Below are 15,976 nucleotides of genomic sequence, written 5' to 3'. Positions count from 1 at the left end.
TAGTGGGGGCAATAGAGGAGTTGGTGGCACTAGTGAGGGTACTGGAGGAGATGGTAGCACTGGGGGCGATTATGTTAGTAAAGTAGATCCCGACATGTCATGGGCACAAGGAGATGAAAATTACTATGCCACACAAGATACAGATCATGGATATCGACCAGGGATATGGGAACAACGAAAGAATTTGGAAAGACTAACTACATTTCCCAGCGATGATGATTATTTTAGTGGGCATGATTATCATAGATTAAATCATCACCGTATTGATGAGCACTTACAAAATTTGGGTAAAAGACCAATGTCGTATTTTAGAGGGGTAGATGATAGATCATATCACAACTTTAGAGACCGTGATAGCTCTTCCAATACTTTTAGTTGAAATGATTTTAATCGATTTCCAATGATGCATCCAGAAGGATATTCAAATACTGGAACATGAGCTAGTGACCCATATGCAAGGAAGAAAATGTCGCGATATTTTGGCGATATATCGCCGAAATATCGTGTATTGGACCATCTCGACACGATATATGTTGGAGAAATATCGGTTCCACGATATTTTATCAATTTATCGTGAATTTCACCTATTCTCATGATTTATTAGCATTTTATCATTTTATCTTCAATATATCATGATAATTTGAACGGTCAAATGAGGAACAATGCGGTCAAACTTTAAAAAATGCCTCAGAACCGTCGTGGGGCTCGAACCCCAGCCAAAAGGTTTGGTTGGCAACAAGCCAACCGTTGGGGCAAGTTTGCCCCTTGATATATAATGTGCACCAAGTATATATAAAGTCAAATTCATCATATAAACATAATTTTTTAAAAATGTTTTAAAGAACAAATTAATTATAATTATTTTATAATTAAATAATTTTTTTTCATCTATTTGAATACCAAAAATATAAAAATTATCGTGATAATTTTCTTCATAGTGTTTTTAATATTATTAATGTATTAATTAAGTATTAAAAATTATACATATATCATCATTTATTTTATATCATTTAATACAATTAAATTAAATGGATTATAATTTTAATATTAAATATATTTTAAAATTGGACATATTATAATCAAATATCACAAATATTATTATGAATAATATTTGATATAATTTAATAATAAATATACACTTATGAAATTTATAGTTTTTTTTATTAACACATATAATATTATTATCAAATATGATAAATCATATTATACATATATCAAATTATTTAATAAAATAATTTAAAAATATCATTATATTTCTAATTACATTTTTATGAAGTTTTTCTTATATTTTTATAAATTTTGATCAATTTTAGACTTATTAACATTTTTTTCCAAAATATCCGCCGATATATCTCCGATATATCCGATATATCCGTAAAATCGAAGTACCGATATATCCGTGATTACCGATATTTTCATCCTTGCTCATATGGATATGATCAATCTTCTAGTAGCAGTAGCATTGCTTATCAAGGTTTTGGATACTATCAATCTGGTGTTGATCTCGAACAGCCTTCGAAACCATATTTTCCTGATTATGGATCATCAAGCCAATCATCTCACCCAACATATTCGAGTTATGAACAACTCTTTCAACCATATCCTCACTACGGGAATTGCCACCCCAATTTGTATGCTCGTCGTAGGACTGATGATGATGATTTTGAACCCCCTCGTCATTCAACATGGAATTGATTATTGTATTGTATGTGTTGTTAGTAAAAATGTTATTATATTTGAAATAAAATAACTTTCTTTTATTAGCATTATCATAAATAACTTTGAGCAGATACTTTTATAACTATTTAAATAATGTTAAATATGAGACAATTTTATTTTATTAATTTTTTGAGCTTATTTAATTGTATATATTTTTCTAATGATTTAAATAATTTTTTTTTTTTGAATTTTCTAATTAGCTTATTTTATGTATCGCCCGATACTAGACCGATATGCCTCGGGACCCTCCGAGTCAATGACCGATACTGCGACTTTGAACCATGATATCCAGTTCCCAACAATAACTAAGGAACTCGACAAAGGACATCACCATGCTGAATTCTAAAGACACGATTATATGCAAAGAAAAAATTAATTAAATTATTTAAAATGAATTTTGATTTATGATTCAGTTTCATGATTTTTTAATATTAGTTAAATTAGTTTTTAAGTTTCAAATTGTTTTAAAAAATTAATAAATTTTATGTATTAAGTATAGTTTAATTTAAAATTTATTTGTTTATTGAAATTTTTTTATTAAATTAAAGAAAATTCATAAAAACAATTGTAATTTAAAAAAAAATTATATTTCAAGAGTTTTTTATCCGTATTGAATCATGAACAAAGAAGAGACAAAAAAATGATATTATGTTCAATTTTATTTGTTTTTTATTTGTTTTTTTTTTAATTTCTTCATGTTTTCTTTCTTTTTAAAAAAAAAATTAGTAAAAATCATTTCTATTTATTCTCTAAAAATTATTTTTTATTTCACTTTGTTTTTAAAAATTGAAAACATAAAAAATTCATTCAACTCTTTGTTATTTTCTATTGGAATTAAAAAAACTTATATAAGAGTAGTTCTTTCATTTGTCTTCCTAAAGATATTTAATGGCTGTCCATATTTAAAATAAAATAATTGTCTCCAAATGCATACAACCCTCCATTCTTTTCTATTAACATTAAAATAATTTCATAACTCATATTTCTCATATTCATTTCTAGATTATGCTTTCCTTTTAACAATTTTTTTTTCACTCTTTTTGTCCATATATAAACATTCCTTTCTAGATTAACTTGTTATTAAAAAAAAAAAAAACTATTAAGAGTTATTAATTAAAGAGATGAAATAATCTTAATATTGTAAAAGCAACCCTCTATAGGTTTCAAAAATTAACCCCTTTTTCAAGTAAATGTCCTTCCATATTTGAATTATTTTCATTTAAATTTTGGAAGAGAAGAAATCTAGGATTATAAAATGGGTAGCTGGAGATGAGATTTTTTTTTTTTTTTTTTTAAGTGTCATTGTGGCTAATTAAAAATATATACAAAATAAGAACCTGTCTTTTTTACATTTTAAATCATACAAAATAAAGATCGTAGAATAATAAAAGGAATCATAGAGATAACTATGATAAATAATAATAAAAAGATAAAATAAAAATATAGACTTAAAAATAAATTAATTATTTTTACTTATTATTTAAAATTGTTTTTTACTTTAAATCATATTATTAAATTATTTTATCAAATATACTTAATTTATTTAATAACTTAAATTAAGTTATTAAGTTGGTTTATCAACACCCACTTGGCTAAAACCTTCCATACCAATATCTGCCCAAGTCTAAAATCCAACTCGAGACTTGTTTCAATTAATGTACAAAAGCAAACTCCGGATATCAAATGAATATAAGTTTTACATAGAACCTGAAAAAGGCCTCACATCCACATTCCTTTTCTTAATCATCTTGGAATAAACAAGTCCAAAATTTTCTCATTACTGGTATACAAAGACATCTGCTCTCTTCTATACCAATGATTAGATTATGTATCCTGTTCAACAACATAAAATACAGCCCTCTTCTAGGCTACAACAGTGTGTGTGGTTGGTTAGATTTCATCACCAGGGTGGATGATCATCCTCAGAAGCTTGAGGTGGGATTGGTTTCCAATTGGGTTTCTCATCCCAGTACATGTCATAATATATGTGACCCGGATCACTACCCTTCACGCAGCACCAAATACCAACATACCGCTTCACCCGTTTTCTGAATTTTTCCTCCGTTTTCTGATCACATATTTTGCATGGCACGACTTCTTGTCAGCATATGATTACTGAACATAATATATTTGTCACTCTAATAATGAAATAAGGGAAGGAGAGTGAAACTTGCCTTGTCAGTGAAACCGAGGAAAGCATCTTGCATCGTTGAGAATTGGATGACTTTGACATCCTTGAATAATGAGAATACTGATTTGAACTGAAAATTACAGGATAAAATTCAGCTTTCAGTATGTTTTTAGCAGGCTAGATTGCATTTGGCTTAGTTGAACAACATGAGGATAAATTTAATGCAAACTGAAAATAAAAATAAATAATATATTAAATTCTTAGATTTTGGCTTCAGCTCTCACAAGGGATCGGGTTGAAGCTATGCCTGTTCAAGCTTTGCTCTCAGAAATTTCGGGTGAGATGGCTGTCAAGAACAGCATTGACTCACGTAGAAGACTTAGCCTAGAAATTTTCCTAGGTGGTGCCCACACATGGGATTAAAAATGTGTTTGAAAGAAATGCTAGCATGATTTTACATCAGATGGTCTGGACACGGAATTTCTAGAGGTCTAACTTTTTTTGGATGGATGAGCAAAGCAGATAAACAAGGTTTGTTAGAACTAGTCCAGATAATTAGATGTGATGATTAAGATCTAAAAAAATTCACCAAAAAGGAAAAATGTTAGACAAGCAGAACAATAATTACAAAAAGATGATGCCTTAGGGTTGTAATCAAAGTTACCATTTCTTCAGTGCTGTGCTTTGGAAGTCTTATTCCTAGTGAACTTGTATTGTTTGTTACATTACAACCTGGGGATCCTTCTCGACAAAGTTGAACATCAAGCCATGAATCTTTCACCTGAAACAGACATCAAAATACGAGAAGTTCCACTAAGATAAGGAGATAAAAAGAGGAACAACATGGTGAATCCGAGCTCTAAATGTGGCAGCTAATGATATACCTGTTTGGGCATTAGTGGATTGTCAAAGAAAGAGTATTCTCTAATATTGATCCCAGGGCCAAATTCATCCTCTGGGAATTCTTTCAACATCACATTTACCTACATTTCAGTACAGTTACAGATGCAAAGTGAGGAGCCCACAATTCAAACTACAATGCATCACTTCATAGCTTATGTTCTACATGCATACTGTTGGAAAAAGTAAATATATACTGTGAGAAATTGAGATCTCCAGGTAAATGAGACAGTGATGATTAGAAAAGTACCTAGCAGCATATTAGTTGTTCCAATCATCAGGAAATATTGTCTGACAAATATAATAAAGAAAATCTTAAGATGCCAGTGGACTTGTCATGTGACAGTTAAAGGAACTGAAAGCAATGGAATTCTCTAACCATCTCTTTGATGCATACTGCAGTAGTTCTCATTCAAACTTTTGTGGTGCCTTTTAAAAAAAACAAGAAGATAACTATCCTTAAAGCCTTCTTTCCTAACAGTTGGACATCATGTTTCCCTCACTTCTAATGGTTATAGCTTACACCCTCATGCCTGATAGGTTTAATGTATGATCAATAGAGCAGAAACTCCAAGTAAAAATAACCTCATGCCTGATAGCTTTCTTAATCCAAGGGCATATCTGGTTAGCTCCTATGGGTATTTGTGCCCATATGAGAAGGTATCATTGGTCAATTACAGACTAAGCTAAGGGAGTTAACACCCTCCACATTATTCCAATAGAATTGTTCTCATTTCATCCATCACATCCACTCTATTGTTGGCTAATTGATGAAATAAAAAAGCTGGAAAACCCATAAAATGTTTAGAACTTCATGCATAATGTGACAATTTTCCCAAGAACCATGGAATAAATTTCTGGCAAAGTTCACACACTAAATCATCCTCCAAATGATGTTTCCACAACCCAACATGACTTGCTACCCTTAACCCCACTGGAAGAACTAAAATCTATACTTCAAATAAAATCATCTAAACTGAAGGCATAGAGAAATTAAAGAGGATCTTTGGTTTGTGAATTGAACAAAATTTCCAAATTCAGAAAATACCACCAATTTCAAGCATTGCATGGATTGGGGTAAGGGTTGGGTGTTTGAGCATGCCTTTGTTCATATTTCATGTAATCCTGAGATCTTAGGGCACATGGGCACAACCAAATAACCTAAATTTTCCATTATTCCTTTATCACACACCCTACCCCAAAATGAATTGTATATCAATGAATGCCTAACATGGATACTTCCTTCATCCATGGAACAAAAAAGTACATTACAAGAGTCTAAGATAACTTAGAATGAAATGATAACATGTCTTTTTCTTTATTGGACACAAATGACGGGTACATGGATGACCAATACGAATGTTGGACACATATCCCATACCCAAATCCAAGTCATGTCATGTCCAACATGGCTACTTTACATCCTTTAGGGTGTCCTAGTAACATAGCCTATTTCTAGCTGGACTAGGTTTGCAAGAGAGCATCCATCAAGATTTAACTTCATTTTCACCTGAAGGAGCACAATATTTTGGTGAATGTTATCAGAGAAATATCATTCTATCTCTGAATGATTTGTTAGAATCTACAAACCCTTAGTGACAGCAGCCAAAATTAAACTTTTCCAACGACTTTTTTCAACACTCTCTCAAAACAAAGTGTTCTGAACAATGTTATTTCCTTTCTCCAATAAAATGAGCCAAATAATCAACAAAATAGTGCTTTCCAACTTCATCTCTCCATTAGAGCTAATTTTGTTGTTATTTATATTGCATGTAATACTTCTTCGGTAGTTTCTTAAATATAACACTTGGTTGCAAGAGCCATGACTTCAACATTCTTGTGTTATACTTCTTCAATAGTTCCTTAAATATAGTGAATCCCCAAGTTTACCTCTCTTTCAGAGCTAATTCTGTTGTTATTTATATTGCATATAATACTTCTTCAGTAGTTTCTTAAATATAACACTTGATTGCAAGAGCTATGAGTTCAACCTTCTTATGCTTCAATGATTCTAATAAAAATTTATTGACTTTGCCACCACTTATTAGGTATTAAAGGAGATGATGCTAAACTTCCACATGACCTACCTCATGGGTAAACAATAATGAGAGTAGGCAAAAGTAGGTTCAACTAAAAAAAAGGTACCTCAAATACATGGTCCAAAGGGCAGAGAAAAGGTTGTCTAGTAATAGACCCCTCAAGAACTCCAGGATGTGGAAACCATAACCTATCCAATCTGCACCATAGTGGAGGCATGACCTAAAAATCACAAATAAAAGAACAGAAAGATCAAGACATAATAAGAATTTCCAAATGCAATTAGCTAATATGATGAATTAAATAATCAATACTAAAGGAAAAGAAAAGAGTTCAAAGCATAGCATGCTCTTGCATGCCTTACTCTTTCCTCGACCACTCTCTCAAAGTTAGATGGTACAATTTTGATCCTATGATAATATTTGAACATCACCTTTGTTTTCATTAGTCTGACATACATTGTTGAGCCTGATATACACTGTGGGCCCATATCTCAACAGCTTTCAAGGAAGTTGGTAGCTTGACAGTTCTCATATATAAATGCTGCTTTTCCACCATTTATGGGGCATTTGTCCTAGTCTTTATAATTGTGTTAACTATGCTTAACTAGAGGCCTTGAATTCAGTCTCTCCTACTGCTATAGTTCCTTATCATTTATTTGTTGAGTCTGATATATGTTGTGGGCCCATATCCTAAGATCATGTTTGGTTGACTGAATATAACATGAGATAGGATAAGAAATGAGATATTATATCCTATCCCATGTTTGGTTGATAATGGGATAGAATAAGTTATTCCATCACTTATCCTGTCCTATGTTTAACCAAACATAGGATAGGATAAGTGGTGGGATACATTATCCACCCTTTTTTTTCATCTCTTCTACATGTAATATATTAATTTTATGCTAAGATATAGGATATGCATGTCCAATGTATCATAAATTTATTTTTTATCAATTTTTTATTTTTTTTATATACTTATTTTGCAAAATAAAATTTTTTATTATAAATTAAATTTATGGTTAAAAAAGAAAAATTTTAAAAATATTTCTAAAATAATATTAACATATATAAATTATTTTTATATATTGAACAACATAATATAAAAAATTTTATCTAAAAAATTTAAATATTTTAATCATGAATATTGTTAAATATAAGAGAAATTTCCTTTTTTTAAAAAAAATACAAATATTGAAATGTGATATAATTTTTATTTTAAACATTGAATATTTCATATTATTTTTTATTCATTTCACAAATTAAATATTAATAATATAACTTAAAATCTCATTGGATATATTACCTTAGAACATCACGTTCCTAGGATATGTATATCAAAAGATATCATATCCCATTAGAAATCATATTTTAAGATATATATTTATGATCCGATGGGGATATGATATTCTAGGATATACATATCTTATCCTATCCTATCCCGCCAACCAAACATAGCATTAATAGTTTGAGATTTCAAGGACATTAGTAGCTTGACAGTTCTTGTAAAAGAATGCTACTTTTTTCACCATTTATAAGGCAGATTAGAGCGACAAACAGCACTATTATCACATACTTCAAGCCTTGATAAGATTTCCATAGTGCCCTATGCCTTACCCTTTCCTCATCTTTTTTTATGACTTCTTTTACCTCAAAACCCTAATTCCTGAGAGAATACATAATATCTATACATGGTTGGATTTCTAAGTTCTTGTAAGCTTAGACCCCTAATGTGAACTTTTAATTAATTTATTGAAATTGTGCTTCCATCTTCCCTTAATTCCTCAAAATTTTCTAAACTCTGTCACCATCTCCTTTAATGCACTTGACCTGTTAGAGAAAAATGTGTGTTGAATTGCAGCCTTGTAAAAACCCAAACTACTTAAATTTTAAAAATCTAACAGGACAAAAACTTGGAGCTGAAGATGTGGTTTCTATATTATTTGGGAATTTTGTGAATCATTGTTGCAGCATGTTAAAAAAGAGAGTGCATTTATCAATGAATAAGACCATGACAACAAGAAGAATTACAAAGTTGGGTTGATGATGATAAAAGGCATCCAATATCCCAGACCAAATCCCTAATACCTGTATTGGTCCAAGTTTTATCTCCAAATTCATAGATTAATGGCCTGACAACAAACTAACCCTTTTCTTATATATTATAATTGCAGAACATGTAGTTCTTGCACCAGCTAAAACTATCATAAAATATTATGATCAACCAAGGCAAAAGTTTGAATCATTCTCACCAGTGTACGTTTCAATAATGAAGCAATAGCAAGCGCTGTACGTATTTGTTTCATCTGAGGACAATAACACAATATAATTAATGAAATGGAACATGGAAGTGGTACAACAATTATAACAAAAGTCGTTAAAACAATTATAATAAAAGTCAGTCGGATTAGGCTGATACATGCATACTTGGTAATTAATGAGAGCAAAATGTGATTCAAGATTATGCTCCCCATCCAGCAACAGGCTCTTTGGAATAGAAGGCTTAAATGTCAAGAAACCTCCTGCATAAGTTCTCAAATAGATTAAATTTGTCCTTGAAAATGTATAGTCTTCAAAACATTAACCAGAAGCAGATGCTATGACACATGCATCAATGCATTTAAGGGTCAGCTTCTAAACTTCAGTTGGTAAGATGTAGGAAACATTTGATGGGAGTTAGTGTTTCCCATGAAAAGAGGATGACGGACAGGAAAAGTATAAATTTTGTATTTCCCACAAACACTGGAGTCTAACATTAGATTTTCAGGACTAAAGACAATATGCATGCAAATGAGCCTACATCCCGTTTACTTCTATGGAAAATTGTAAGTTTTCATGCTATTTAGGTGCAAGTTATATGCAACATAACAGGAAATTAGCCAGTTTCTTCAACTCCTCAGTGCCGTATCCTAAACGAGTATATATTTAAACATAGGGAGATAATAAAAGGTCACAAAAATGTTGTTGCTGTGCGTAAATTAATAAGCATCTCTAACTTAAGCACAAAAACACACTTACTATGTTATATTTATATTGAAAATCAAAAGTGAAAGTAGTAATGAGTTAGAATGCATGTGTAACTTAAAAATTAATTTTGATATAAAAATTAGATAAACCTGAGTTTCTGATAAGATAGCAACTGCAATGGTGTCTTATTTTGAGACAAGAACTTAGCAGTTGGGAAATTCCAACTTTTAATTTGTCACTCTAAGGCAAACTAGTTTCTGGAAGTTTAAAACTAGAACATCGAGTATAGGGACAAGTACTCATACAAGGTCTTACATACTTTAGAACCAGAATATCAAGGATGACAGCAGGTTCATGAATGGCTCAGCTTCAATCACTGAAGGAGGAGGATTGAATCTTAGAAGTTCAGGTAAAATCTTGGAACCATGTGGAGAAGTGGGCTTTGCCCATTGGTGTTCTTAAGAGGAGCTGAACACTGGGGGAAGGCAGAAAATTCTCAATATCAAGAAGATTTTATCAATATTAAACCTTTTTTTAAAATAGAAAACCAACATTTCATTAAAAAAACCCAAAAAAAAAAGAAAAAAGAGAGAGAAGTTAAGATAAAGAATACAAGGAAGGGTGAACTATTCTTCTTGCAAATCTAGGACCCTTTTTTTTTGACAATTAAATAGAAATTTGATTGAAAACTGCCTACAGTGGGCATAAAAGAAGGAAAATACAAAACAAAGATCTCTGATAAAAGAAAAATAAAAAACAAAGATCAGGAAAGAGCTCCAACAGCCTAACACACTATACAAACTTCAGTTCCATCAAGCAAAATCATGCTAGCAAGAATGGCACTAAACTCCAAAGGAATCACCTCCTACAGAGAAGTATTCCTTTTCACATGAACACTGGAAGAACCCAAAAGAAACCTGCCAACCAAAAGAGTTCAATCCACAACTCTAGTGCAATAGACAGTAAAGAAAAATATGATCCACTGATTCACCATGGTCAGAGCACAGGACCCAATACTCAGGAAGAGTAAGCTAGATAAGGAACTCTTATCTATAATAACAACAGTAGCAACCCCTTTTACAAGCCAACAACCGAGCAAAGGCTCTGATTTTTATGAGAACTTTAGAATTAGCTTCAGGAAAAGGGATGGAGCATCACTATAATAAAGGGCAAGGGGAGACTATAAGAAGCTGGAAGGAACCATATCAGTAATCTCTCATTTGATAAAGGGGAAAAAATGGAGGTAAACTTATGCAAGCAAAGCAAAAGGATAGGAGGTCATCATTTCCAGATTAGATAAGTTCTGCAAAAGTCAAAATTCCATGACAAGGAGTATTGCGTCTGATCAAGGATATGAGAAATACAATCATCCCTGGTCCTTGAGATGGATAAAGACTATGATAGAGAACGCTGAGAGGTAGATCCCCATCAGATGTTCTCCCAGAAGTGAATTCTGGAGCCATCACCTACAATGAGAGGAATAAACTGAGAGAAGTTTGAGAAACCCCTGAAATGGTTTTCCAAGGGCACTATTGCAAGAACCAAACTACGAGGTTGGTATCTCATCTGTTAAAATACACTCATACATACTTTAGATGTCACAATATCACAAAGTGTCATGATCACTAGGAACCTAAGCCCCATTCCCCGCTGCATCGCCCACCCCCACCAACACCCAAAAAACAGCAGCCCCAACTTAACTTTACTAATCCCCTTGCAAAACTAAGATTAATCATACCTGATAAAAGAAATTATGATTGAATTCTCTTAATCCTATAAGAGATAGCAATTGTGATTCTAATGACAGAGAGGCATCACATGATAATGCAGATAAGCACAATAGAACTAGGAGCTAAAAAAAAAAAAACATAGATAGGATGTAATGGGTTAAAATGACTGACTGGAATTCAGATCCACATATAAAAGATTCCAAGCGAAAGACAGATAGGATGTGTTGCACTTTGCAAGGACTAAAGCTAATAGCAAGTAATTCATGGGGATGAAATGCATTATAATAGAACTCTACAGGATATAGATAACATCTAGAAGAATTACCTGGTGAATCATAATATTCTGGTGGATCATAGAAAACCTTCGCTTCCCGAAGTCTATGACGCTTTCCGTCAGTACCAGCATACTGGAATGTAGTATGCACTGCATATGGCTCCAGTCTGAGTTGTTGATACATGGACTGCCAACATAGTGTCAAGGCTTAGAAAGATGTTCAATGCAAAGTTTAATGTGTTCTATGTCATGGATCTAGGTACAAAATTCTCAAGTTTGATGGCAGAAATGAGTAAAAAGAATGAGGAATGGAGCTGAAAGTTTCAAATATATACAAAAAGAACCAGGGATGATTAATAAATTTCAAAACTTCAAAGCACTAGTCTATTTGACCAACCTGCACAAAATAAGTATGCCCACTACAGAATATACTAGCTGGCAAAAGTCCCAGCTTGAGATTTCCATCATAAGCATATGCGAGTCCACTGTCCTCGTCAACAGATGGGCCTAATTGCCTGCGTACAAGGTCATTGAACCCATTCTGATCCCATATCTTATCATCAGCTAGAAGCATCTCTTTCCACTCTCTTGCCAATTTTTTTGCAGAATCTGTTGGTCGCCAGTGGAAAATTCCTATATTGTAGGCAGCACCAACTGTTAAGAAGCAAAGAAAGAATCTCATTAGCAGGATGATCATTTAAAAGAAATAGCAGCCAAGCAATTAATGGAGATAATCACTCACTACTTCATCATTAGCTGCAGTAAAATAAAAACACAGTTTGAATTTCATATTTGACATTGATTACAAGGCAATCTAAGGTAGAACCAACCAATGGAAAGTTAATCTAGTAACGATTGACTTGATTATTTTCTCTTGAAATTTTAGTTCAGTCACTTCGTAAAGGGAATTGATTTATGAAAATTTATTCTGGTTGCAATTGTGCAAAGGCCCTATTTTAGCATTTTTCCAATGTTGGGGAACAAAACATTAGCATGTAGGATGCTGTTCAGGGACAGAAATAATGTGACAGTAATGTTGACCAACAAATCATAAAAAATTTTGTGCTATGAGGTTGCAACTTCACAACAGCTTACACACACAAACCACTTTAAGATAACCCAAGCACAGGTCATGAAGACTATCTAAAACCATAAGGTAAACATAATAAATGGAGATTGCATTAAAAGGTTTCTTTACATAATATTCACCTTGTTGCCAAATATCCAAGCGATCATCAACAACTGTTGGTACAACTTGATCACTTGAAGTTAAGACATCTGCTCCAGGAAAACGCGCCAAATATGGAAGCGGGTTCTATTCCAGCAACATAACAAACGGACATCCTTAGTCGAATTAGTTGAAGCAAATAGAGGAGTAAATAGCAATGTCCTTTGCAAATAATTTTTTATAACAAAATCTATACAGCTTCTTGAGTAATGTATGAAGAAATATAACCAACAGGATAAGAAATGCAATAACAACCTATAAAAATATAAAGTGAAAACAAATAAAACAAAACCAAGAGGTGTAAAAGGAATACAAGGCATATTACCCAAAAGAAATTCCCCCCAACACACAATATGCATAAGAGTTGGCATGTATAGAGTTTCATGGTCTAAGAAGTGCACCAGGAGAAACCATTTCAGATGCTTAGCAAAAATATTTTGTTTGGTACATTAGAAAGGAAGAGCATCCAAGATATTCTTTTTCTCCCTTTTTCCCTTTTTTCCTAAAGCAGCCCTTCAAATGAATATTGGATAGCTGTTTAAAATATCAGTGAAAAAAGGGGACATGAATCAAATAATAATAATAATAATGATAATGATAACATTTATGTAGCTAAAGAAGAAGACCTTGATCTCAAAAGAACAATCCAATAACAGGCACAGAAGACTACCTTTAACCAAACCATGTCTGTGTCACACATCAGTAGCTCATAGCCAAAAGGCAAGAGAGCATCTATCAGGATAACCTTTTCTCTCCCCATTTTATGAAACGTTGGTGTTCCCCATCCAACATCTATTGTGCTCATGTGGCTGCCCATATCAAAGACTGGAACACCTCTCCAATACAACGCCTCCAATAACTTGGTGTCCATTGCACCTATAACAACAATTTCAAACTTCCTTAACAGTCTTGAAAATTGACATAGAATATGTGGAAAAGTGATATTTCAAGGAAGTAATTACAGGTCCGAATGAGGAACCTACCAACGAGAAGATTGGAGATACCCAGATCAGTCAAGTGCTTAACCCAAGTGAGGATAAAATCCATGAATGCATAATTACCAAACGTCACTATTATGACATTATCCTTCACCCTTTGCTCTACCAGTGTCTTTGTCAACTGAAAGGCCTTCAAAGAGGGCCTTTTTTCACCTCGAGGGGGAGCCTCCCAAATAGGCCTCGTCCACATGTTTTGAGATTTGGGTGATTTAGGTGGAGGCGCTGGCACTGCACCCCAATCTGTTCGTTGAGAAACATTGGGTCCTTGATCGACATCTGAAATACAACATGCAACCAGATATAACACAAAAGAAACTTACAACATCAAGAGAAGGTAGACAAAATAGAACTTGATATATCAATGCCTGACATCATAAAGAAGTGATTGCATACTGGCACATGCCATTTCATTTTACTCAAAAACTAACCCAAAATACGAAATGCACAATGACCAGTCACTGATTGCACAATGCCTGTTAAGAAGCTAACATTAAGTAAAGCAAAAGAAACTTTCCTAGAATTATACCAGCAACCAGAAGGCAGAACATTCTCACAACCCAGAAACTAAATTTTTTATTTCTATTCATGATTTCTAAATTTATCCATCCTATTCAGAAAAATAAATCCTTAAAAACTAAGGAATATAAACCGTCGATCGAAAAAACAATTCGTTCCCATCTCACAGATTTTCAAAGAAAACGGAGATACAAGTAGCTTATCATATCAAATTCACCCCCATCCCTCATTTGCAGGTAATACAGTTGGATAGTGAGAAACACCCAAAAGGTCAACGGAATGACAAAGGCCTCCCCTTTCCCACCCAAATTCAACAAACCAGTTCCTCCGCTTCCCAGTACGGAAAAATCTCAATCTCAATCTCACTCTCCCCCAATCCCATTCTCGAAAAAAGAAAACATATTCAAAATTCAAATTTCCGACGAGAGTTGAGAGAGAAAACGTACGAATGAGAGATGATGCAGAGGAGGAGGAGGAGGAGGAGGAGGAGGAGGAGGAGAACCAAGTGGAGGAGTCAGCGGAGTAAATGGCGGAGAAGACGTAGAAGGAGGAAAAGACGATGCCAACAATGACGGTGGCGTAGATGGTCAAGAAGAGAGGCTTGGAATTTGCAGCGTCGTGGAATGGAATCCAACCCATTTTCTCATTCACCCACCACCTCACTCCCAACTCCAAATAGGGTTTCAGAAATCATTCATGGTGTTGTGTTGAGGCTCTTTGAATGATAATTTTGTAGAATCGGCCGAGTCAACTCTCCACCACCATCAACTCCAGCGACCACCAGCCATTTGTGCTTTTACATACACGGCTGTCTGAATCTAGCCCCTTGTTATTATTTATTTAAGACAAATAAAAGCAGGGAAAGGAGAAAACATTTTACTCTTGTTCAAAAAACAGTTTTCTTTTTCTTTTTCTTTTTCTTTTTTTCACAAAATAAGTTTGTCAAAAATTGTTTTAACAAAATTAATTTAAAAAGAAAAAGTTTTTTTCTTATTTTTTTTTTAGATTTTATGTTTCAAACAATAATTGAGAATATAAAAAATATTTTTTTAAAAAAATTCATTACATTGAACATGACTAAATAAGCCAAAAAAATAGAATTTTATTTCTAAAAATGATTGGAAATTGTTTCTAACCTCAATTTAAAAAAAATGGTTTTTCGATAACTATTTTTCTATATTTACATATCGTTATTTAATATTTTATATGCGGTATCATTATTCTATATTTTATACCTTAATCTTATTTATTTATATATTATTTTTATATATTTGTATATTTATTCAATTACTTAATCTCATTTTTTTATATCTTCACACATGTATATCCTCATACGTTTTAAATAGTCGTGATCAAAAGTTCTAGTATGATAGAGTTTTTCAAAATATTTAAGATATTTTTTTCATTTATTTATTATTTATGCATTATTATTCTTATTATTTTTTGGTTTTGTAAATTAAATTGTGTTAATTGA

General features: G+C 32.7%; 1 protein-coding gene across 1 annotated transcript; it reads right to left on the bottom strand.

Moving 5' to 3' along the window:
- Positions 1 to 3,344: 3,344 nt before the first annotated feature.
- Positions 3,345 to 15,344, bottom strand: LOC100263017 (arabinosyltransferase XEG113). Its single transcript, XM_019225602.2, has 13 exons — positions 14,949 to 15,344; positions 13,972 to 14,262; positions 13,659 to 13,864; positions 12,970 to 13,075; positions 12,158 to 12,414; positions 11,812 to 11,947; positions 9,217 to 9,311; positions 9,042 to 9,095; positions 6,896 to 7,009; positions 4,735 to 4,833; positions 4,515 to 4,631; positions 3,894 to 3,980; positions 3,345 to 3,787 (listed from the first exon to the last, which is right to left on the bottom strand). Exons 1-13 carry the CDS (start codon positions 15,139 to 15,141, stop codon positions 3,620 to 3,622), a joined length of 1,923 nt encoding a protein of 640 aa, XP_019081147.2. The 5' UTR covers positions 15,142 to 15,344; the 3' UTR covers positions 3,345 to 3,619.
- Between the last annotated feature and the right edge of the window lie 632 nt (positions 15,345 to 15,976).

This window comes from Vitis vinifera, chromosome 2 (genome assembly GCF_030704535.1).
Source record: "Vitis vinifera cultivar Pinot Noir 40024 chromosome 2, ASM3070453v1".
NCBI lineage: Eukaryota > Viridiplantae > Streptophyta > Magnoliopsida > Vitales > Vitaceae > Vitis > Vitis vinifera.
The sequence above is the reverse complement of the archived record's forward strand: the minus strand, read 5'-3'. Positions and strand labels throughout refer to the sequence as shown.